Source organism: Cyprinus carpio, chromosome A18 (genome assembly GCF_018340385.1).
Source record: "Cyprinus carpio isolate SPL01 chromosome A18, ASM1834038v1, whole genome shotgun sequence".
NCBI lineage: Eukaryota > Metazoa > Chordata > Actinopteri > Cypriniformes > Cyprinidae > Cyprinus > Cyprinus carpio.
This window is the reverse complement of record NC_056589.1, coordinates 16,250,094-16,276,505: the sequence shown is the minus strand read 5'-3', so window position 1 is coordinate 16,276,505 and position 26,412 is coordinate 16,250,094. Positions and strand designations below refer to the sequence as shown.

The window sequence follows — 26,412 nt, the reverse complement described above, 5'->3', positions numbered from 1 at the left end:
ACATACATATAATTAAGGTAATAAAAAACTAATAATAATAAAGAGTAATATTAAAATATTCATTCAGCTCGTCTTATGTTTTTGTTTTGTGCAGTTGCTTCATGTTACATATATTTTTGTTTGTTTGTTTGTTCAAGGTTAGTTTGGCCAGTAACAGAGCAAAACAAAAAACATTTAATAAATGTAAAAAAAAAAATAATAATTAAAAAAACTAAATAAATTGGCAACAATTATGGGAATCGGCTCATTTGATTGTAAAATAAATAAATAAAATCGGAAATTGGAATCGGTATCGAAAAATCCTGATCAGTGCATCCTTAACTGGAATAGAGTTAGACCTAGCTGAAAGACCTGAAAAAGCATGGTTCATTTCAGTTTTATCTTTGAAGTATTGTACCTATTTGTGCAAAATGGTTATCCTTTATTACAACACAATGTTACGGTCAATAATGAAAACAGTAAGTCTTATTTATTGATTTATTGATTGATTGATTGTGGCAAGGCCTGTGAAAATTTTTCCAGGGCAAGTAAAAAATTTAAACCACTGGCCAAACCAGACCAATACAAAATTTCCTTAGTATTGAGCCCTGTCAATATGATCAAAATCAGTGTCTTAACCCTTGTACACAGATCTGTAGAACACGTAGGTTACATAATGAAATGTTAAAGTTAAAAACGTAAAATATGTATATAAGAGAGAATATGTGGTTGATTTGAATAGAGTGTTTGTTTGATTGTGATGATTTTTTGATTGTGTGTTTGTTTTTCTGATGTTTTTTTTGTTCTTAGAGTGGATTTAATGAATACCAAAAAAAAGGTTGAAATATATGTATGTGAAAGGAGAATGTATGTGTATGAGAGTGGTATGTGAAAGGAGAATGTAAGTGTGTGAGAGAAAGTAGAAATGTATGTTTGTGAAAGGAGAATGTAAGTGTGTGAGAGAAAGTAGAAATGTAAGTGTGTGAAGGCAGAATGTATGTATGTGTAAGGAGAATGTAAGTGTGTGAGAGTGCCAGAATGAATTATGGCTTGTGCGGCCCCTCATAGACTCATTATGCGTAAATGGCCAAATACATACAAAATTGTCAAATTGCCCATCTTGACGACTATTCACATAAACTCAATCAATTTATATTAAACATAGTAGGTATATAGGTTATTAAATGAATGTAAACACTTGAGAAACAAAACTTGTGTAACAGTTTATAAGATCCGTGCATGAGGCCTTAAAGTGACAGCAACCTAAATAAACCTGCTGCTGTCTGTCATTAACGTTCGTTTATTAACAGTGAAGACTAACCTATTATTTTACAGTTGAATAGATTATTCAATTTCTGTAGTATTTCTGTACCTGAATATTACTGTTAGACCTCCCTAAAAAACTTAAAGCACTGTTAATTTAATTTGTATCTTGTTATTGTGTTTGTTTGTGCCATTGCTTGTCTTTTTATATACAGTACAGACCAAAAGTTTGGAAACATTACTATTTTTAATGTTTTTGAAAGAAGTCACTTCTGCTCATCAAGCCTGCATTTATTTGATCAAAAATACAGAAAAAACAGTGATATTGTGAAATATTATTACAACTTAAAATAATAGGTTTTCTATTTGAATATACTTTAAAAAAATAATTTATTCCTGTGATGCAAAGCTGAATTTTCAGCATCATTACTCCAGCCTTCAGTGTCACATGTAACATCCAGTCTATCACATGATCATTTAGAAATCATTCTAATATTCTGATTTATTATGAGTGTTGGAAACAGTTCTGCTGTCTAATATATTTGATGAATAAAAGGTTTAAAAAGAACTGCATTTATTCAAAATGTAAAAAAAAAATTCTAATAATATATATTCTAATAATATATTTTCTTTACTATCACTTTTTATCAATTTAACACATCCTTGCTGAATAAAAGTATTGATTTTATTTTTAAAAAAAGAAAGAAAAAAAAAATACTGACCCCAAATTACTGACCAGTAGTGTATATTATTACAAAATATTAATATTTTAAAAACATAGCTTCTTTTTTATTTTTTTATTTATTTTTTTTACTTTTTATTCATCAAAGTATCCTAAAAAAGTATCACATGTTCTGATAAAAAAATTTAGCAGCAGAACTGTTTCCAACTTTGATAATGAATCATCATATTAAAATGATTTCTAAAGGATCATGTGATAATGATCTTAAAAATTCAGCTTTGCATCACAGAAATAAATGATAATTTAAAGTATAATAAATTTAAAAACAATTATTTTAAATTGTAATAATATATCACAATATAATTTTTTTTTTCTGTATTTTTGATCAAATAAATGCAGGCTTGATGAGCAGAAGAAACTTCTTTCAAAAACATTAAAAATAGTAATGTTTCCAAACGTTTGGTCTGTACTGTATATATATATTTTATTACTGACTTTATTGTTTACTTGTCTTTTTTTTTTTTTTGTATGTTATTTATTTATGTGTTTGTATTTGTGTTTCTTTTTAAGTGTCTTCCAAACAATATAAATATGAATCAACACATAATTATAAATTCTAAAACACAAATACACTGAGTGACGAAACGTTTAGGTTATATGATTGTAGTTTTAAATATATGTGTAAAAAAAATACCCCAACTCCTCCCTCAAATTAAAAAATTCCCCCCTAATAAAAGTCACCTGAAAGGGGAATTCCCCTCCATTTTCCAAAATAAAATTCAGGTCCTGGTACTGCCCCAGTGACAGCTTTCGTACCTTTATTTCTGAGAGTACACAGTACGTTTGTGTCATCAGAGTGCAGCTGTTTACCCGTATTGATAGGTGACAACTAGGAGAAGACAGCGAAATCGATGAATACTGCTGCTTTCTCACCTCACTTTTGTACTTTTTGTGAATTGTGAAAACTTGAATTTGTTTCCAAAGCACCAATGCAGAACGACAAATGCATCTATTTGTAATGAATGTAATGCAAATTTTTGAAACAATTTGGGAGTCAGTTTCTGCTACAGGTAAGTGGAAATGAGATCATCTGTTACACTACAAAGTACCATATAGGGCAGAAGCTTTCAACAGACAGTCCAAACCCCTGAAATAGTGAGAGGCTGTTATTTTATGTTTTATTTTTGTAGAGAATGATGGAGGCTAAGAAATGTGTTGACAAATGCAGTACAGAAAATTTAGTTGATGGTATAGTAGAAAATTGTTTCCCCCTATGATTGTAATGCTAGTGATGTGACCGTTGAAGACCCGGCTCTCATTTAGCTGTGGCTTGACCTTTTTCGTGGTGGAGGGGTGAGAGTGGGAGGCTCATGGGTAACTGGGGCGTGAGACTGTTTCCCCTCTTAAGTATAGCATTCACTCTGCCTTAATTATGGTTGCCATAGAAATGCCCTAAGAGTATGAAAGATGTTGACTGGGGGTAAATCATAGGGTTAAGCAAAAATATTGTCCCAGTGAGGGGTGAATTATTACTTGGCCCATAATTTCGGTTATTTGCTTCAGCCTAAATTACTAACAAACTCAAAAAGCCTTACTTGGTAATGTTTGAACTGTTTTTTTATGGTTGACATTTGATCAACACAAGAATGAGATTTGAAATGATGGTTAATTAAAGGTTCTGCCGCCTCCTTTCCCTGAAGACAGCATTAATAATTTTGCTGCACCTCCTTTTAATCTCTTTTCTTTTGAGCATGTGTTCTAGACGATGTAAATCGGTGGCTCCCACACTAAAGACAAACTTGTTGTGTACCCACCCTCCCTGTAATTTCCTGTCTGCTATATTGTCTCTATTAAAAAAAAAAAAAAAAAAAATCTAAATAACAATTGCTTAGAGATATTGCATACTTGAGTAAGTACATAAAAAAAAAAAAGATTCCAATAGCAGTATTCACACATCATAATTGAATAAACAAATATAGGTCCCTATAACAATTATAGTTTCCTATAGTTTACATATCTGTAAATACCCAGCAGTGTGATGTAGGCGTTTCTCGAAAATCCCTGTTCACTTGTGGCCTTTAAATCACTCAACTTAAGTGCAATTTATTCAAAATTCAATGTATAACACTATGCCATGTATGCTACTCATTTCTTAAAATCAATCTAAATCAAGTGTATAATGAGATCTACTGCTAAAATAGGTGAATCGTTCAAAATTTTGGGATCTGTAAGATTTCATTTAACGGTTTTGAAGTATTATGTTTATTTTTCATCTTTTTATTCAAGTAAATAGAAAAATCAAATAAGGAAATTCAGTTAAAATTTTTGTATAGATATTTCAGCACTGTTCAAAATTCAATAGTACTATACTGATGCATTGATTGACAACATAATGTAAGACAGTTTACTTCTTTTTATGTACATTTAACACCCCATACATGTGTAAAAAGCATGCCTGAACTGAAGCTCTGTAAAGTTCTTTGTCAAATAAATAATAGTCAAAGAGCTCTTGCTGGGGGAAGTTATTTGTCTATAGTGATTATGCTGGATTAAATTTCTGGCCATGTGATCTATAGTAAGTATCTAACATCAGCAGTGTAAAGCTTGCTCGGGTGTGTTCAGATGCCCCTTTGTGTTGTGCTAAAAAGCCTAGGATAGGACAGCTTTTGTCTGTTGTATGCCACCATTATAGAGGGGATGTTGATTGACCAGAGAATGGGTGACATCTGCACAGTTGAGTTACAGTACAGCTGACAGTGACTGTAGAGACTAGTAAAGAAAAGAGATGATGGGGTGCCTTGCATCCCAAACCACACCATAAACACATTCACACACACAAGCTAAAGTCAAGTGTGTGTTTCTTCGTGTATTTTGGCTGCTTAAATGGTGCAGTATGTTTTGTGGATGCGAATCTGCTGAATAGAAAGCCAAATCCTCTTTAACACCTGATTCAATTTATGATTGTTTTCTCAGGCTAAACTGCTGAATGTTGAAGAATAAGAGCAAAAAAGTCCAATCATATGCAGTACACTATTTTTATCACGACTGTGAACTTGCTTACCAGTGGAAAGAGGGGAAATACATTGGCTGTGTGTTTTTTTTTTTTCTTTCTGAATTCCCCTTTGTAAATGAATTAAAATACAGAAAAAGACTGCATTCAGCACAGAAAAGTCAAGAGTCTGGTTTATAGCTCCCTGGAGTACTTTAAAGAGATGACGCCAAGTAAGCTTGGCTCTGTGATTCTCTGGCTTCATGTCCTGATATATTGCTTATTACTCCAGACTGGTGTGTGTGTGTGTGTGTGTGTGTGTGTGTATGAGAAGCAGAAACAGTCTAAATGAGAAATGGAAGTGTCATGTCCCTCTCACAGAAATCTTACACTTTATTCCTATGTGTCTTGACTGTCTTCATTAGATGTCATAGAGGCTTTTAAAGAGAGTTCCAATATTTTAAGAGCAATTTCATCTAAGATTAATTAGATGGATTGGTGTAAGTCAGTGGTTCTCAACTAGGTTGACTTCTTGATCTTGATTTTTGCATGATTGGACATTAAGTGGCAGCCCATCGCAGTACCAGAATTATTTATTGTAAGCAAAAATGTCTTTAGAATCAAACATTGAAATGTATTAATATTATGATGAATCACAAATAAAAAGACACATTTTATCATTGTACATTTTTTTTTCTCCTCCCCATTTCAAAGTTGATAACCCTATTTATAACTAAGCCTTTTACCACCCCCGCCCCCACCACCAGCCTCCTCTGTTTTTTGTTTTTGTTTTTTAACTGCTGGTATACGTTATAGCCTACTCATGAGATCTGTTTCTCCAAAAAGAAGTCTTCTGATGATTTTAAAACTATCCTCAGGGATTGTAAGATGCTTGGCAGAGAAGATATTTATGAACAATATCTTCAGGGAATAATCTGACCAGAAAGACATTTTAAATCTCTGACATCAATAAAGTATTTCACAAAATCTCAGTTAAAAATGTCCTTGTGTAATGAGCTTCACATGAATAAAATGAATAGAATACGTAGATAATGTTGACAGTAATGTGTTACTTACTGTAATGCATAATGAGCAGAGACCAACTGCCAATTTAATGACTCTCTCAAATAAGTCATGAGTAATGTCGAACATATTTGCCTTGAGCTGGCACACCAGTAATAATTATGACCAACTGCCTTTTTAATGACTCCCTCAAATAAGTCATGAGTAATGTCGAACATATTTGCCCACCCAATTCCTGTCAAACATAAGCGTTTTGTTAACATTTTTATCGCTTTATTACATTTTTTGTATTTTGTTATTACATAAAATCCGATGAAAATCACAGTGTGCAAAGACTTTTATTTGTGCAGATTCTGCAGCAGTTTGCATTACATGATTTTCTGACACTTGTCTTCCTTTTTACATAACTGTTCAAAATGCAGTATTTTTTTGTAAGTTGGAGTTGAAATTTTTTTTTTTTCTTTTAATATATTTGTTAGTGAGGTTTGCTTTTTTTTTGTTAAATATATTTATTCAGGAAGGATGCTTTAATTTGATCAAAAGTGATAGTAAAGACTTTTATATTTAAACTTCCTAGTCATCAAAAAATCATGAAAAAAGGATCACTGGATATTTACTGGAAAACCTAAAAAGAATTGAAAGATTCTTTACAGTGTTATAAATATCATTCGTTAATTAAACTGAAACTAATCAACCAGCCAGAATGCCTAGAGTGAAAACTAAATCACAGTTGTGATTTAAAGAACAGGTTTTTTTTTCCAGTGAGAGCTTACACATTATCACTTGCAGACTGTTTTTAACAATGTGCTGAGAGAAACTCTTTATTATTGTCATGTCTCAGACCTGCTCAGTGTCAGTTAGAAGGTGTCTCCATTGGTTTTCTTCTTCATGTCTCTTAGAGTTTTGATGAGATTTCCTCTCTTTTACAGAGCAGCAGTCATGGGGAAAGGATGTATTATCGCCACCAAGTACTTCCTGTTCATGTTTAACTTCCTCTTCTTTGTAAGTGCACACACTCCTACACCTTTAATCTGAGTCTCAGCAGGAACACTGACCTTGAGCTCAGCGCATTAGCCATGTGGCTCCATGCCATTAGCCCTGGTCTTGTAAAAAATGCTGCTGTTTCAACTTCAGTTTAACACAAAATGTATGTAAAAAAAATAAAGAAAACTGACTGCTCAAAAAATACTATGGTATAATGTGGTAATGCATTTGGCATTATTATCAAACCACGTTATTAGAACTAAAGACAAACCAGTAAAATGCTGTTTTTGGGGTAAAATGTTTTTGTGTGTGTGTGTTTGTAATAATATAACTATTTATGCATATGTAACAAGTGGCTCAACAGTGAGTATGAGCTAGCGAAGCTTTTAGAAACCAAAGGTTAAATATTCACTTAATAATATGAGTTGAAACTCCATATACATATTTTTTAAAGTTCATTAATTTATTCATATACAGTATGTAATTTTCCAGTTTACCACATTTTCAATTTGGGCATTTTTTTGGAAACCTTCAGTTTGACCTGTCTTTGATATAATGGGTCAAAGGCTAATGAAAAGCATGTGTGTGCCTCTCTCTGATTTTTCCTTCTGAAGACCCTTTAATTGTACAGTAGCCTGGTGTTTTACTGCTTCCCTCTCCACAGTTAAATAGAGGACAAGCCACAGATGCCAGACTGATACAGGGGAACTGCCCCCTGACAAGAGGAAATTAAACTTCTCTGATTAAGTTCATTTAGAGGACACCTTGGACCCATTCGTTTTGAACTTTGGGGCTGGAGTGCAGTTCGGTGGAGAGTTCCTGTCTCTCTTTAGCAATTATCTAGAGTACGTTAATGGAGGCACAATTCTCTCATCCACGGTCTAGTCACAGTTTAAACTAAGATCAGTTCTGAGGAACCAAACGGGTCAAGAAGGTGACAGACATACATGCAACATGTCCTTTGTTTGTTTATGCTGGTTTCTTTTGTCCTGTAGATTTTTGGAGTTGCACTCTTGGGCTTTGGACTGTGGGTCATCCTGGATAACCAGGATTTCGTCACAGTTTTGCGTAAGTACAAAAGCACCAACATAATTTCCTGTTCTGATGTATGTAATAAGAGTATGTCTTATTAAAACTTGTTACATCTCCAGGCTGCCAATGATCAGAAATTGAAAGCTCTATGATGGCAGCACAAATGCGTTCATGCTGGACAATCATAAATTGATACATATCAGTTATTTTTCTCATAGTTTGCATCAGAACTTTAGGTCTTAAAAATGGGTTTGAAAAAATTAATTGAATTTCTATATTTATATTTATTTTTTAAACCCATTTTTGAGAACAAATTTAGTTCTCTTTTTGAACAGAAATGAAACCAACCTGAAGTACTAATGCAAAACTATGAGAAAACTAATTGTGATGTATCAGCGTGAAAACATTTGTGCTGCCATCATAAATCTTTGAAAAAAAATTTTTAATTAAATTATTTTATAGTGTGATGTTGTCATGCAGTTATTAGCAAAACTACATTATTGGAACTAAAAGGACAGTCTTTAAAGAAACCTGTAAAATGTTTTGTTTTTTTTATTTACAATTATTTATTTAGAAGTGTTTGTAATAAAATAACTGTATTTATGCAAAAGTAACAAGTGGCTTAATCGGTGAGTATGAGCTAGCTTGGCTTTTAGAATTGAAGGTGTTCACTTGTATGTAAAGATATTACATACACACATGTATGTAAAGATATTACAGATATCCAGAATAAGTTAACCGTTATCATTGAGTCAGGCAATATCTTGCTGGTTATACATTTTTCTGTCTACACTCTTGAGTTCATACTGGTGGGAATGCACAGTGAAAGCAGCTGCCATTGGTGCGCTTGGTGTAGGGAGTTTTCTCTTTTTTTGCCATTAAAAGGATACTCCACCCCAAAATGAAAATTTTGTCATTAATCACTTACCCCCATGTCGTTCCAAACCTGTAAAAGCTTTGTTTGTCTTCGGAACACAATTAAAGATATTTTGGATGAAAACCCGGAGGCCTGTGACTGTCCCATTGACTGCCAAATAAATTGCACTGTCAAGGCTCAGAAAAGTATGAAAGACATCATCAGAATAGTCGATCTGCCCTCAGTAGTTCAACCGTAACGTTATAAAGGGATGAGAATACTTTTTGTAAGCAAAGAAAACAAAAATAACAACTTTATTCAACAATTCCTTTGTCAGTGGTCTCCTCTGTGTCTCTCCATATCACCTTATGCTGTGTATGTTCTTCTGTATCATCCGCGCCACAAGGATGCGCTGTTTTCTTTCAAATCAAAGCTAAATACACATAGAAACAGCGCACCCTTTTGGCACGGCTGATACAGAAGAGCATACAGTGATACGGTTATATGGTGATAAGGAACGTTACGGTTGAATCGCTGATGGCAGATGGACTATTCTGACAATGTCTTTCATATGTTTCTGGACCTTGACAGTGTTACTTACTTGGCAGTCTATGCGACAGTCACAGGCCTCCCGGTTTTCATCCAAAATATCTTAAATTGTGTTCCAAAGATGAATGAAGCTTTTCATTTTGGGGTGTGGTATCCCTTTAACCTAGTTTTCCACAAACCCCCCTCCTATGCTGCACTCTCTGTGTTTATATATGCACACATGCACTCACACAGATGTTAAGTAAACCATCTAACACTCATTGAAGAGGACTTAAACCGAGAGCGAAAGCAAAATAAGGGAAGAGAGAAATGTTAAATGAAGGAGATACAAAATCCAAACAGAGATTAACTGTACATGATTTGTGGAGAATCATACTCGTACCCATACTGCCTCTGTTTGGACAGTTAAAGCCACGAGACTCTTGTGCTGAAAAAGAGTGGAGCAGGAAAACGAGGGTGGAAAGCTAGCGTAAATCCTCTTGATTTATTATTTAATGCTTCCAAATTGTTCAAGGGATAGCTGACCCACAAATGAAAATTCTCATAATTTACTCACTCTCATCCTGTTCCCTGTGTGATTTTAATCTGTGGAACATAAGTAAGGGATAATCATTTACTTATATGGGAAAGAGCTGTGTAATTAATGGGATAATGTACAGTACATTCGTGTTGGGGACCTGATCACCCTTCTCAAGCTTTATTTTGCGATAAAAACCAATTAGATGTACATTTTCAAGATTATTACACAGCTACTTGTGACATAAGTAAATAATTAGGCGCAAAATATTGATTTTAGTTGAAATATTAGCTCAAAACGCAAATCTTCCCCAAACAAGTTAAAAAAGATGGACATTTAAGTTAAATTCAATTCAGTTCTTGAAAAAACAAACTTGAATTGAAGTGAACATTTAAGTGATAATGTACAGTCAAATCACTTATTTTACAGCTTTTCACCACATAAATAATGATAGAGGCATGACGGATTAATTTGAAAAGAAACTGTTTTAAAATCGTACCTGTTTAGTACAGTTTACAAAACAATCCTTGGCAACAAGACAAACACTTCAACAATATTACCGTAGGCCTGCTATTAATACTGAAATATTCACAACTGACCAATCAGAATCAAGCATTTCAGAGAGCCACATAATATTATTATTATTATTATTAATAGATATTTGTTTAAGTGTATATGTTTTTTTTTTTTTTTTCGTCAGTCAGCACTAAAACTGTTTGGTTACTAATATTCTTCAAAATACATTTTTTTTTGTTCCACATAAGAAAGAAGGTCATATAGATTTGGAATAACATGAGGGTGAGTAAATTATTATTTTATTTTATGAAATGACGATTGGAAAGCTATTACTTTAAGCTAAAGTCTCTTTCACACCATTGCTGACTATTTTCAGAATTGAAGCCCAGTATTTGAAAATAGACTAAAAACTTAAATATTTTCATAAGACCAAGCCACCAAACCAATTCCCTCAGTCAAGATGGAGGTTTACAGAAGTCTATGTATAACACATGCTTTGTTAAGTGACTGCAGGGCAATATTTCTGTGAAGTTGACCAGTTTTAAAATTGTTTGCCAAGCTAGTCACACTGCCATTCTTTCCTTTCTCATCTCCCCTCATATTTTACATCTGTTCTTTGTTTATATATTCCAGCGTCTCCAGATATCACTGGTGCAAGTGCACTTAGGGTGTGTCCGAATCCACTTTTGATAGTTTAACAATGGGAAAAATGGTCGGCATGCCGGGCGCATGGTCCAAAAGGGTTGTAGCTGTTCTCTTAATGAGTCATGGGTGTGTTTTGGGAGTAACGTGCAATAAACCAATCAGAGTCTCATCTCCCATTGGTTTAAAGTACAGTTGTGCTCGCGCCATGGCCGATTCGCTATTTACATGGCAGAATTTGCAAGAGGAAAGACTGAATGCTTCTCCAGAGAGGAAAGGATCTGCTCGTTCGTGAGGTTAAAGCGCGCGAGGAGACCATCAACAGGACACAATAATAATCTTTTAAATTGTATTCCTTTCATTTTTAATATTTGCCATGTTTGTGTGCTGCTGCGCGTCCCAGTGTGTGTAATAATTATATTAACAATGTGCTGTATAATTAACAAAAAATAAAAAATAAATAAATATTGCGCCATTGACTTTAGACCAGGTTGCTGTTGGTCAAAGGCATGGTCTTATTTCATTTGCCTCAAAATAGCAAAGCGCCAACAATGCGCCTGAACACACATTGTTTTCAGACCAGCATGCCCATGGGTGCACAAATGGGCACAAATGCATTTGCTATTTAAACAGCGTGGTGCAGGACAAGAAAATGATAATTGCATCGGGGTGAAACTAGCAAAAAACACTTGCGTCGTGCCTGGCGCAGCCCTCTGTTATCATGACCATTTTAGAAGCATTGTTTTTTTCAGATTCAGCTGTTCCTCTGGAGATAGCAGAGAATGTCTTAGGATATCCTCATACTTTGAGACCCTCAACTTTGCCTTTGGCTTTTTGCTAACACAAGGTCCAGTAGTCCTGCGCTTTACTCTGAGGGTCCTGTCATGGTCGCTCCCACGCTGTGCTGCAGAAGGACTTTGTTTGTAGACTTTGTTAGTCAGTAGGTTAGGGCCCTGTTGAGCATGAAAATAACGGGTGTATTTTCTTCCCTTCCTCCCATGTTGTTTTTTTTATAGACTTCCACACAACTGCATGGCTATAAAAGGGAGTCTTAGGAATTTTCTCATTATCCAGATTGTTGTGATCTCACCGCTATTCTTTACATAAAGGTTTCAAATAGCACATTCATTTGTGAAATAGAGTTATACAGCTGAACACCCAGAACATGTTACAGCATGTTTGGTTGTTTGGAGCCTCAGAGGCAAGTTTGTTCAACTATGTGCAGGGTCCTAAAGTTGTACGTTTAATTTAAGAAATAAATACTTGCTCTTCACTATTAATGACAAATAAAATATCTAATTCTTTGTTGTATTTACCTTTCATAGCATTTCATATCATCAAATGTTCGCAAGCAAATGGTTTTGGCTGGTGGTATTAAATTGTATCCCTTCCAAGATAATTTTTTCCAGTAGAAACTGCTGCCAGGGCTGTTGGGACTGAATTTTTGCAGATGTAGATGAGTGTTTGTACCTTGAGAACATCGTAGCAACTATGAGCAAACACACAGTGAGGTTGTGGAAATTCTGAATGTACCCTCAGACGGATGCTATGCTTTAGGCAGGAAACATATGTTTAGAAATGTGACGCAGAATTCTTGCTTGAGTTGATAGCTAATCTACTGACCATTTATTATTCTCAGTTTATAAAACAAAATATCTGTCACAACCGTGATGTCACAGTTTTGCTATTAAGGTCGTACCAGATCAAAATAACCTCATGTTTTAGATGAACGTATGTACTGACAGACTGGGTATTGTAAGAAAAACTGTGAATATTTTACTGTTAGGGCTATCAATCAATAAGAAACATGATATGCTGATTAATAAAAAAAATTAAATAAAAGACTATATAAAAATGACATCTAGCATTTTCTTTTTTCCAGGATTTTTAATAAAAATTAACAATCAACAAGCTGTACTGTAGACTAGAACCAGCGGTTCTCATTTCCAGTCCTCGCACCTCCCAGCTCTGCATATTTTGCGTGTCTCTCCAGGGCTCTAGACTAACTTGTTGCTATTTTAGAGTCTGATCTATGACGTGAAAATTATCCCAAAGCCCGGCTCGAGGGCCTTAAAAAAGTCAGGGTCCGTCGGGATCGGGCTGAAATGAAGGGCTTTAGTGTTGTTAAACCACAGGGAGACTTTCAGAGTCGCGGAGTGCTTTGGTGTTGTTAAACGGCTGACAAACTATTTGCACCTGCGCGTGCGACCTCTGTTTTTTTTTTAGCTGTACCATTGAGAAATTAGGTCACATGTGCAACCAAATTGGTCGCACTCTAGAGCCCTGCTCTCTTTATTAACACACCTGATTCAGATATTTAGCTCGTTATAAGTGAGCTCCGTGCATGAACTGTGTTCCCATTGACATGGTCCCTACACAGTGTTTATTGCTCCCTACTCCCTGAGCAGGGGAAATCTGTTGAAGGTTTTACTTGACTTCGGGAACATTTCATTCGCACATTGAACCTTCGGGAAATTCATTAATTCTTCACGGATTTGCAATTGTGAAATTTTTTACATATGTAAATGTGTGAAATCTTATACCTTTCGGCACGTCTCGCTCACTTCAATGCACTTTGGATGCGAACATATACGTTCTCCTTCAAAATGTTGGAGCTTGTTGTTTGTAAAAGTTTTCTTCGTGACTGGAATCATGGCCGAATATAGCCCTGTGATGTCCACTTCGCAGGGCACTTACATTCTAATAGAACAAATGGAGAACTGTTCTGCTGCGCCATATTGAGAGTTGCCGATAAGGAGAAGCATACAAACGGTCTCGTGTTGTGTGCAGAGAGAATCTAAGGGGGTCGCGAGGACTGGACATTGAGAACCGCTAACTCTACACTGCTCAAAACTCACATTTGAATCATTTCAGTGCGGCAAAAGGCAACAAATCATTTCAGTGGCAAATCCTTTACATATGTAAACGTACTCGCAGGCTTTGTGTTATTATATCTGGGGTTGTGGTATTATTTCTCAGTTTAATGTGATGGTCATTAAAATCATTTCACGTCGAACACTGCCCATGTTCTGGAACAGTGTTGTAAATACAACTTAACCACTGAGTTCTGTAGCGAGTGTTGTAAATACAACTTAACCACTGGTTTCTAGTCATGTCCTCTTTTGGAAGGCCAAACAAAGTATTTTCGCTTTCACAACGAAACCGCGTCTCCAAAACATGGCGCTGGCAGCAACAGCGAGAAGCTTGTAACACTTCAAAGAGAAAGGAAAACTTGAAATCGCATCATATGACCCCTTTAAATTGATAAAAAGTGATATTAAACACTTGTATTGTTATAAAAGATTTATATTTTGAATAAATGCTGTTCTTTTTGACTTTTTATTCATCAAAGAATCAAGAAAGTATCACAGGTTTAAAAAAATAAAATAATAATAAATAATACAAATTAAGTAGCACAACTGTAATAAATCAGCATGTTAGAATGATTTCTGAAGAATCATGTGACACTGAAGGCTGTAGTAATGGCTGATGAAAATTCAGCTTTGCCATCACATGAATAAATTAGAATAAAATACAAAACCATTATTTTAATAATATTGCACAATATTACTGTTTTTTACTGTGTTTTTGATTAAATGCGGCCTTGATTAGCATAAGAGACTTTAAAAACTTCAGATTTTTTTTTACTGATCTTACTTTTGAACGATAGTCTCTGTCTGTCTGTCTATCTGTCTGTCATAAAACACAATTAAAAAAAAAAAAAAAATATATATATATATATATATATATATATATATATATATATATATATATATATATATATATATATATATATATATATATATATAAAATTGCACTAAATGAGTATGTTAAATTGTGATGTTTGTTTGAGGATCACGTGGTTATAGAAGACTTGATGGTTCTTCAGAGCCACAAGCCACTTGTTTTTGCACTGTTTATCTATTAAAGAATCTTCACGAACAATTATGAGCAGCCAAACTCATTTCTGTTTTGAATTGCAGGAAGCTCCAACTGATTGTCTGCGCTGTGCAGATTATACTTTTCACTCTCTTGACTGCTAGTTTCAGGTCTTTAATTATTCACATGCTACTGATTCTTATGTAGGTAAGAATGGTATGAACAACTTGTGTTACCCACATAAGCACAGCTCAGCACCAACCGCTGTACCACTTTAATAAGAGACTTAGACATTAGAATTCATGATGACAAAAATTCACACGACTAATTTTAAAACCACATTTATATAGTGAGCAGCTATAGAAGCCTAGATGGTTTGTTGTGTTTTGTGGGTGTTAGCCATACTGATATAAGTGATAGTTTGTTCAGCCCTTTACTTCCTTTTGCTTAAATAGTGAAATGAGTTTTGATCAGTCTGAAAGCCTTGTGAATACCATTATTAGATGCATCAAAAAGTCTGCATACTTCTAGGTCACATTGTTTAAAAATATTGATTAAGTATTTTGGTAAGAGAAGCGTTATGACATGGTGAATATTTTCACTTACTGCACCATCACCTTTTTTAGACTGTATATTCATGTCAAAGTGACGTCTTCCTCTGTATACATCTGAAATTGAGCTGCAAAGCCTGGTGCAATACTGCTATGTAGCTGCTGAAGAGAAAGAAATGAGCTCTGAAAATCTGTCATGTACCCTTCCCCTTCCTTCACAACCACCCTCTAAACCTCAGTCTCATTTTCAGCCTCTGCTCCTGCTGTTCTGAGTTGCACCACCCACCTCTGCTGCATGACAGCTTAAACTTTAAGTTAAGGCTGTTTTTGCTAGTGAGGTTTTAATTGTTGTTTGTGGTGTTAAATCAGATAATAATCTTGATTCATGATGATCTTGATTTATTTTCGCATCTAAACATCTGAAGGTTTTTTTTTTTTCTTTTTGTACCTTTTCTATTAATTTGGCCTTGTCAGAGAGTGTGACTGTTGTTTTCTGTCTTTGTCGTCCATGTAGATGAGTCCAAATCGCTGAAAGTTGGAGCCTACATCTTAATTGGGATTGGATCTCTGTCCATGCTTATGGGCTTCCTGGGTTGCATCGGTGCCATTTATGAGGTCCGCTGCCTGCTTGGACTGGTAAGTGATTTATGGAGAATTAAATTTTTTAATATAATAATTTAATTTAATTTTTATTTTATTATTCTATTTTATAAAAAAAACAATTTGTAATGTAAATTATTTCATTTTATTATTCTTTATTTTTTATAGTGCATATTTATTTATATACATAATATTACTTCTGACTACATCAAAGCCCATGCATTTTGGTCTCTGGGCTATTATAATTTTATTTTTTGTATTTTTTTTTAATAGTGCATATTTATTTAGATATAATATTACTGCTGACTACACCAAAGCCAACTCTTTTTGGTCTTTTTATTTAATTTAAATTTAATTTAATGTAATTGTTTTTATAGTGTATTTTATTTATATAATACTACTGTTAACTATGTCAAATCCAGCTTGTTTTGGTCTCTGGGCTATTATTTTATTTTATTTTATTTTGCATATTTATTTATATATAATATTACTGCTGACTACACCAAAGCCAGCTCTTTTTGGTCTTTTTATTTAAATGTAATTAAATTAATGTAAAAAAAAATATATATAGTGTATTTTATTTATATAATACTACTGCTAACTACAAATAAATCCAGCTCGTTTTGGTCTCAGGGCTATTATTTTATTTTATTTTGCATATTTATTTATATATAATTAACTGCTGACTACATCAGAGCCAGCTCATTCTGTTCTCTGGGCTATTAATAAACATGATATTTAGCTTCTAACCATATTCGGTCAAATTATTTTAAGATTCTTTTTGGTCAGTATTTATACAGTATTTATACTATAACAGTGTTAATAGCTTTAGGTTTGACACTTTTTCAGAAAAACTTCACTGAGCACTGGACCATTGACAGAAGCTGTCAGGTATAGAGGTGCTGCTATGCTGTGGTAATCACAGTCACAGCAAGCCCAGAATTATGCGTGCCCAGAGCGTCTGCTGAGGGAGTCTTCTCCATTAGCATGATAAAGAGTTAGTTTGAAATGGCTCTCTGAGGTTAATTCTGCTGGATTTACTGAGCTGGAGGGGCAGGGATAAGTCAGTGAGATTTAGGGGATGTCCGTGCAAGAACTGGGGGCCATATTAGTACCTGCTAGATCACTGGATAAGCTTAACGGTCAGCAAGGGTCTTTGTTAAACTGTTTGACCCATTTAGAAAACAAAGTTAACTAGCTGTCACACTTTTCATGTGCTTTATGTAATCACGCAGTGTTGTAAGTTTGTTAATGTCCAGTAAACAAGTGAACATGTTTGTCTGATCTCTAATGACAATAAGATATAAATTAAAGGATATTTAAAGGTGTCATATGATGTTGCTAAAAAAGAACATTATTTTTTGTATTTGGTGTAATGCAATGTCTTTACATGGTTTAAGGTTAAAAAAAACACATTATTTAACATGTACCATACATTATTGTTGCTCCTCTATGCCCCACCTTCTGAAACACGTTGATTTTTACAAAGCTCATTGGTCTGAAAAGCGCGGTGTGCTCTGATTGGCCAGCTATCCAGTGCATTGTGATTGGCTGATTTCCTCAAGTGTGTGAAGGAAATGTTACGTCCCTTTGTATGTTAAGGGAGGTTTCCTCTGTAAAACGCGCTGCACACACTCGAATATTTGGGTTGAACTGTTCTGGAATGGTGTTGTAAATAAAACTTAACCACTGATTTCTAGTCGTGTCCTCTTTTGGAAGGCTAAGCAAAGTAGTTTGGCTTTCGCAACGATACACACATAGTCTCCACGACGTGGCGGCGGAGGCAACAATACTACAGCGAGAATACAAGTTACGTCGTCTTTCTTTGAGTATACATTTGGGGGGGGTTTATACAAATCTTCCCGCACAGTGAGGTAGACATTTGGGGGGGTGTTGTTGTGAATGAAGGTGTTTTGAATGAGGTGTTCAAGTGTGTGAAGGAAATGTTACGTCCCTTTTATAAAGAATATATCTTTGGGTTTGAGACTTAAATCTTTATGACTTTATGGATCTTCTGTATGCACAAACAGCTTTTAACTCTCCAAAGACAAAGGAAAACATGAAATCGCATCATATGCCCCCTTTAAAACAAATTTACGACATAGTAGGTTTTGAGGTTTTAGCTTTTGTTTGAGTGTCCAGTAATTGTGAACTGATTTTTCTGTTTGCAGTACTTCACTTGTCTCCTCCTCATCCTCATCGCCCAGGTGACGGCCGCTGTTCTTATCTACTTCCAGCGAGACCTGGTAGGTGACCATACCTCGGAAAGTGTTAGACTTATTTTAGTGCTATTTATATACCATTATAGTATTAATTAATATTTAAAAATTTTAACATGTATTTTTTTTTACATGTATTTTCACTTTTCATTATAATTTATTAGTTTATGTGCAGTTGTCATTGTAATTAGTTTTTTTTTGTAGCATAAATTTATCTGTAGAAAACAAATATCCAATCTATTCTATCACCCTAAACGAGATCTGATAGTGATATTTAAATATATTTTGTATATAAATATATATTTAAATAAAATTATATTCCCTACTTAAAGGGATAGTTCACTCAGAATGAAAATGCTGTCATCATTTACTTGTCCTCATCTTGTTCCAAACCTGTATAAATTACTTTCTTCTGTTGAACCAAAAAAAAGTATAAATAGTATCTTTTAGTAATAGTATTTTTCAAATCAATGGAGACTAACAACTAAAGAAAGAACATAGGTTCAGAACAAATCGAGGGTGTGAATGATGACAATTGTAATTTTTTGGGGTGAACTATTACTTTAAATGGCTTCAGTATAGTTAGCTACTGTTTGTTAGCTGGTAGTGTGCAAAGCTTAAAAAACAAAAACAACAAAAGAGGAAGAAGCAGCTTTTCTGTAGTATTAGGATTAGCTTGTAAGAACAGTGTAAAAGTAGCTTCCCCAACACTAGTCTGATCTGAAAACTTCTGATTTAGTTTATCTGGAACCACTTTTAATATGTAAATATTTTGTACATTTCTCCTAAATGACCCAGAAGTATAAATAGATGGTGAAAAATGTTAGCCTGTATGAACTGTAAGTCGATTTGGATAAAAGCGTCTGCTACTGTAAATGCGTACAGGTAAATGTAGATGTGTTTTTATGATAACTTGGTGTTTGCATATCACTGCTGTGTTTAAAAAGGATGTTTCTCGCAACGGCATTACAAGCTTGCAACACTTTTTTTAGTCAGCTGTTGTGACTATTCTGTAATCTCTTAACCTTTTAGTTTTAAACCATTGTGCAGTAACAGGAAATGTGTCAGAGCAAGTTAACAGGTGGCGACGGTGTAGAAACTGGTATTTTAAATTAAGTAGCTGAAGGAATATTTGAGCATTCACTGCAGTTTTCCACTTCCTAATTTATTAAAATGGGGGAAGTGCAACTCATTCACTTTCCGGTGTACAACATTCACCTTACGGCACAAGAGGGTGAGTGTGGTATGACAAGATGTTTCCATGAGTAACAAAAACAGGTGTCGTTTTTGATGTGGTTGATTGTGCTCCTCTTGCTCTGCACTTCATGTCATCTGCCTTTCTGTAGTGTTAGGAAAGATGCATACATCCTCTAATGCAGGAGTTTAACTCGTGCTTAGTCAGCCTAGCTTGAATCTGTTTTAGTTAAGTAGCGCCAGGCCTATCCACAGCTTATAAGCACATGCTTAATGCTCAACTTAAGTTGCTGTCTCTTTCTCTGTTTGCATTATTGGTTATATACTTATACTTAGTATAGCGTGTCTATCCTTCCTGTAGAGCAGGTAATTGGAGTCTGTGCTAGGGCATGCTCTGTTTTCTCTGTAAGCTTCACCACAGGGCATGCTGACTGCATTTCCCAGAACTGGGCGAGGTTTACAACTGTCTCTTACACCCTATGTGCATAAGCAGTGTTCTTTGCCATTTTAGTTTTTTCATTGCCGTAGCCCCCTCAGTGCAAGTCTGTTCCACCACACCTCCTACACGCACTATGAACTTTAAATAAGATGTTCACAAGATAATGTTCACTTGAACAGTGATTTGCTATCACAGGTTTTTGGCACAGATGTATACATTTTTGAAATGTAAAGAATGGTTTTTAAATTGTTTGTGCTGGTTTTATCAGTTAGATGACAATCAGAAGGTCCAGAAATTACAAGTTTTTTATATATATATATACTTTTATTCAGCAAGGATGCATTAAAATGATCAAAAGTGACAGTAAAAACATTTATAATAAATGCTATCCTTCTCAACTTTCTTTTCATCAACACATCTTGAAAAAATATCCTTGTTTGTTATTAAGAAGCAAAACTGTTTTCAACATTGATGATAATAATAAGAAATGTTTCTTGAGCAGCAAATCGGTATATTAGAATAATTTCTGTTGGATCGTGTAACACTGGAGACTGGAGGAATGATGCTGAAAATTCAGCTTTTCCACCACAGCAATAAATTACGTGTTAAAATATCAATATCAATATAAAAATATACAAAAAGGTTTCATATGTTAACATTAGCTACATGAACTAACAATGAGAAATATATTGTTACAGCATTTGTTAATTTTTGTTAACGTTAGTAAAAAAGAAATTCATTGTTCATAGTGCATTAACTAATGTTAAGAAATACAACTCTGGATTTTAATAATGTACTAGTTTTGCTTCAATTAATGTAATATAAAGGCAAGAAAATATGCACGGATATTTTGATGAATATTTATTTGGTTTCAGTCATTAAAGAATGTTGATTTTTGTTGAACTAACAGTTAGTGTTATACAGTGAGTGTTATTCAGTTTGCAAGATACGCCCTAACATGTCTCCATGTGCTTATTTTTAGCTGAAATCTGAGATGTCCACTGTTGTGAACAAAATTCTGGTGAACTACACTGGTTATAACAAGACATCTGAGGACGCCTGGGACTACGTCCAGAGAACGGTGAGCTTTTCCTTCAGCTATTGTCTGCCATTTCCTCCCTCACTGACTTTTTCCATCATTCCCTCAGTCTCTTACAGTGGACTTACTGTAATATCTGTTGCACACATTGAAGATTAAGTGTCTAGGACTTTTCTCATGGATTTTTCTCTCTTGTTTAACAAGCAGCTTGTTCGTGTTATTTTCCTTTAGGGTTTCTGCACCAATGTGCCTAGATTTTTATATTGTTGTTGTTGTTTCTACTGTAATATAAAATTCTTTCCTGCTTTTTTTTCTACTCACAGATGAAGTGCTGTGGTTGGACTGGACCATCTAACTGGACGGAGAATTTGGTGATAAACAGTCAAAAGAACAATTCTGCGAATCTATACCCATGTTCCTGCAGAAACGAATCCATCAATGGCACAGAAATAAAAGAATCAGGCTTTTGTAAAGCTTTTTCCTCTGAATGGCCTGTCTTCACTTCGGTACACACATACAGCTTTACTGCACAAACTTGCATATACAGCTGCATATTCCTATATAAACGGATAGCTCACCCCCCCCCCAAAAAAAAAATTCTGTCATTATTAATTTACCCTCATGTCATTCAGAAACTGTATGAATTTTGCTATACAAATAATTTTGGTGACCATTGATTTCCATTCCATGGACCAAAAAAAAATTATTTTTGATGATTATTTATTTTGTTTTCCATATAATTAAAGAACTTATTTTTTTGGTGAAATAATAATTTGTGAATTTTTCTTTATTATGTTTTTATTTATTCTGGTTTAAACTCTTTGGCTTTGACCATTGTGGCTATTACTTTTCATTGTAGTATTTTTCTTTGTATAATCTTACTTTTCTAACCTGGAGACTTTCTTCTCCATCTGTGCCACATTTTCTCCCTCCTTTCATTTGCTTTTAGTACAACATATGGATTTCCTTTGTGGACTGGATATCAGCTTTTCTCAGCCGGCTAACCATTCACTCCATGCCAATATTTCTGAGTCCCCATTCAAGCAGTTGGCACTTTCATTAATAATGAATTGGTTCATGGGTAAGGCACAGGTGGTGCTTCTGCTCATTAGGTCTCAAATGCCAGGCAAAACTCAAGCGTGCCATTTTTCATACCTTTATATTTGCATATTTGCCCATAAACTGGACCATAGACCAGGCCACCTACATTTAAAGGGCAATTCTGAATTGTCTCTCATAATGCCATCATTTTAATTCATTTGGAAACTCTATTATATTTGTAGCATATACCCAGTCCTATTATTCAAATAAGTTACTGTAAATCAAAATGTTTCTTGTTAAACTAGACTGTTCTGGACTTTCACTTTCTTTCCCTCAGTTGAGTTTGGCATGTTCTGTTTGTCTCCTGATGTTATCTTTGGACAGCTCTGTCTGTTCAGGATCATTTCGAAACCCTGCGTATCTTTTTTCACTTTTGTCCCTCTATTTGTTGTGGGTTTTCTTTTTTCATTTGTCTCCATTCCCTGTGTGCAGGGTTGTATGTCTAGTATGGAGGACTGGCTCTTAAGGAAGTCTGGAGTTATTCTGGGAGTCTGTGTTGGAATAGCAGTGATTGAGGTAAATCTAGAAAGCCTATCATGTAAAAAACATTCCAGATTCAAGGTTATTCCTTTCTAATTTCTGTTATTTTGGCACTTTCTACAAACATGGAACGCCGCCTTGTTCCCAACCTGTTTTTTTGTTTTACTTGTTCCCAACCTGTTTTTTTGTTTTAAATTTTAATGACCAAAAAACCACAGATTGCATATTCTATTTATATTCAGTTACATTCATTTTGAGTAAAAAAACCCTTTTATTAGCAACTATGTGTTTTTATTAAGCATTTTTATTATTTAATAATTTGCTAATTTAAATAATAATAATAAAAAAACATTTTTCACATTTTTATTGAAAATATTCATTACCATTCAAAAGTTTGGGCTTTTTAAGATTTATGTTTTCGAAAAAGTCTCTTATGCTCACCAAAGCTGCATTTATTTAATCAAAAATACAATAAACACAGTAATATTGTGAAATATTATTACAATATGGAATAACTGTTTCCTATTTGAATATATATTTTAATTTTTTTTTTTTTTTTTTTTTTTGTTGGTGTGGTTGTATTTTTGGATTTTTTGCTTCATTATTCAGTTTTTCGTTGTTATTTGGTTATTATTATATGATTCTAAGAAGATGATTTAGTGTTCAAGAAACATTTGTTGTTTTTCTGCTTAAGTAATGCTTCTTAAATGTTTTTGTGGAAACCATGATACATTTTTTTTTTCAGGATTCTTTGATGAATAGAAACTTTCTATTTATCAAAGAATCCTGAAAAACAAAATGTTTGTAAAAGAGCAGCATTTATTTGAAATATAATTTTTTTTAAACATTATAAATGTCTTAAGTCACTTTTAATTCAGTCCTTACTGAACAAAAAAAAACAATTTTACTGACCCCAATCTTTTGAAGAGTAGTGTACTTGTGTGTGTGTTTCTAGATGTATGTGCTATGACTTTTGCATTAGTGACCAAAAACCAAATATTTTGGCATAATCTTTGGTATTTATATTCAATCAAAGTCTATACTGAGTCTGCCCTGATTTAGCTTGGTAGCTTGTTTTGTGCAGATCGTGATCACCCTCTGCTCTGCTTACTTCAGCTTTTAGGGATGATCCTGTCCATGTGCCTCTGCAAGAGTGTCCAACAGGAGGATTACACCAAAGTCCCCAAATACTGAGAGCAAACCCCTCTTCAGACTCACCCCACATCAGAAAACACCAGCCTCTCCACACCAGCAACAACTGGAACAAAGCAGACCAGACCACATCCACTCACCCACATACACATATCCGTTCTTCACCCTATTATCTCCTTTAAACATTGAAACGCCATCCTGTTTAGGATCAACATTTTACGATGAGGATTGTGGTACCTTTTTCTTTTAAAGAAACTAGTGATCTTTTCTTGTTAGTGCTCTGCAGGGTCTGAATAGCTTTATATTTGTATAGCTACATGTATACTGTACATTGACTGTTGCATTTATGGTTTTCATTGTTAGTTGAATCTGAGAGCACTTTAGTGAATAGCGAGTTTGAAATGGGAATGAGCTATTAGCTCATTTTAAAATATTTTTATAAACAAGAGGGGAAAATCAACACTTTTTAATCATTTTTATTTGTTTTAGAATTGTGTTTTTTCAGTTTGGTTATGTGTATATAAATACTTCAGTGAGGTTTATTCTTACTGAATAACTACGTCCTAGTTATGACAGCACTTGATGGCTTTTCTGGATGTATGCGAAGTGTTATTACCTGGGGCTGGGTCACTCCGGGCGGAGACAGGTGCGGTGTGGGTAAGGAATGTTAGGGTAAATGACAAGTCTGAATGCTAGAATGGCGTAGTGTAGCGTTTCTTGTGGTTTACATGTGAGTCGGCCTACATCTCTCTGTGGATCAGGGTGTGTATGTGGATTTAGGTTTGGTGCGTATCCCACAGATCCTTCTGCTGTGCTGGTGTGGGAAAAACAGCTGTTCAAGTATGTCCATAACAGATCCTGCTGACTAGCTTCAGCTGTAGCCTGCAGCACCACAGCAGTCTTCCTGATACTGACCCATTTCAGCTGAACCAGAACAGCTCTGCGTGATGAAGTTCTGCAAGGCTTTTTCATATCTTTGCATTTCTTCTTTTTAAGATTTTTGTGTCTATGGGTTTATTATTGGCACTGAAGCTGATGTAGACAATGTCAGCCTTTTGTGTTTATTAAGCCTGGTGTTTTTCATATCTTTGCATTTTTTCTTTTTTTTGGAAGTTTTGTTTTGTCTGTCTTTTTGCTGTCCGAAGTGTTAGTTCAGAACAGAAGTAATCAACACTGCTTCCGAGAAGATAAGGGGAAAGAATGTCCCAGTTGCTGTCCGTAAAGCCATTTCCAAACACTTTCTTGCTTTTAGACAAGAAATCTTTCTAGCTTGGTCCTTTAAAATAAACTGCTAGTTGTATTGTAATATGATAGACCTAGAAGTGACAGAGAAATAAATCATTCCTCTTCATGATTTTTCATATTTCAAGATTTATTAATTATTTTTCTTAAGTGTCTTTTTTTGTATTCTGTCAAGAAGCTGTCTCCTAGAACTCTAGTTTAGATACTGAAAAGCATTTTTTATATATATATTTGGATAACGGTATTTCTGAGGTAAAGTGAAGATGAAGGGCTTTTTTCTACATTTCTTATACAAGATTTTCTGTTTAACTGGGAAGCCATGTATATGTAGTGAGTTGTACAAAACAATGCCTATGCAATGGTTATGAGTTGGATTAAAAGAAAACTTTGGCACAATATGTGTGATTTCCATTGTGATTTGTTACTGTGTGTTTATTCTTTTATTCTTTGTTCATTTCAGTCTCATGTAACATCATGAGAGACCAAACTCCATTTCTTTCTCATAGACCTTATCTTCCTTTCATTAAATAGTGCATTGTAATGGTCTGCATATTTTGTGAGTGTGTGTGAATGGAATCTCTTTAACCACTGCTGCATTTATTTGATTAGAAATACAGTAAAAACATTAAAGTGAAATATTATTAAAATAACAGATTTTATATATTTAATATACATTTCATATGTAGTCTTTTTTTTATATATGTTTTTTAAAATGTATTTCAACAGTCTCTAGTTTCACGTGATCCTTCAGAAATCATTCTAATATGCTGATTTGGTGCACAAGAAACATTTCATATTATTATTAATATGTAAAACAGTTGTACTAGTTAATGTTTTTGTGAAAACTGCAATTTTTTTTTTTTAGGGATTCTTTGAAGAATAGAAAGTAAAAAAAAAAAGGCATTTATTAAAAATAGGATTTTTGGTGTCATTTTATGTCTTTACATTCATTTTTGATCGATTTAGTGCATCCACGCTGAATAATACGTACTAATTTCCTAAAGTATTAAAGTTTTACTGACTCCAAATTTTTAAATGCAATATTCAGATGTACACAAGATCTTTCTTAATTCTAGCTGTTGAGAGCTGCATTGGAAGTTGTAACCAGACGAGGTCGCTATTGGTTAACATGAGATCTTGTTCGGTGAGGTTCCTTACTGCTGAAACCCCAGTTACAGAACGATAACATTTAAGTAGTACTGGGACAGTTCATGTTAATATTACACTTGAATCATATAATAATTCATGTTATTTCATTTCAAAAAGGAGAGCATGATGTTTTATATTTCATCATTCTTCTTTTTTCTCATAAGATAATTAATAATAATTACAGACAATATACAGAATCTTTAATTCCTCTGATGAATTTATAATTAAAAGGTTATGCATTATGAATGTTATTTGTGGCTAATGATATATCCTCAGATTCCCACAAGAGGGCAGTCATTATTCTCACTGAGGTCTGGTGGTTTGTTCTAACAGCA

The 26,412-nt window shown here is 34.3% G+C and overlaps 1 protein-coding gene across 2 annotated transcripts in view; it reads left to right on the top strand.

Moving 5' to 3' along the window:
- LOC109080743 (CD82 antigen-like) overlaps positions 1–25,326 on the top strand; it is a 33,449-nt gene extending 8,123 nt beyond the window's left edge. The window contains exons 2-9 of one of the 2 annotated variants that reach the window (XM_042775149.1): positions 6,866–6,938; positions 7,916–7,988; positions 15,977–16,098; positions 18,234–18,308; positions 20,897–20,995; positions 21,277–21,459; positions 22,487–22,570; positions 23,651–25,326. In XM_042775149.1, coding sequence (XP_042631083.1) covers positions 6,876–6,938; positions 7,916–7,988; positions 15,977–16,098; positions 18,234–18,308; positions 20,897–20,995; positions 21,277–21,459; positions 22,487–22,570; positions 23,651–23,728 — 777 coding nt within the window. In that variant the 5' untranslated portion in view covers positions 6,866–6,875 and the 3' untranslated portion in view covers positions 23,729–25,326. The remainder of the gene's footprint in view (positions 1–6,865; positions 6,939–7,915; positions 7,989–15,976; positions 16,099–18,233; positions 18,309–20,896; positions 20,996–21,276; positions 21,460–22,486; positions 22,571–23,650) is intronic. The other variant, XM_042775150.1, reaches the window with a different exon arrangement.
- Positions 25,327–26,412: the final 1,086 nt, after the last annotated feature.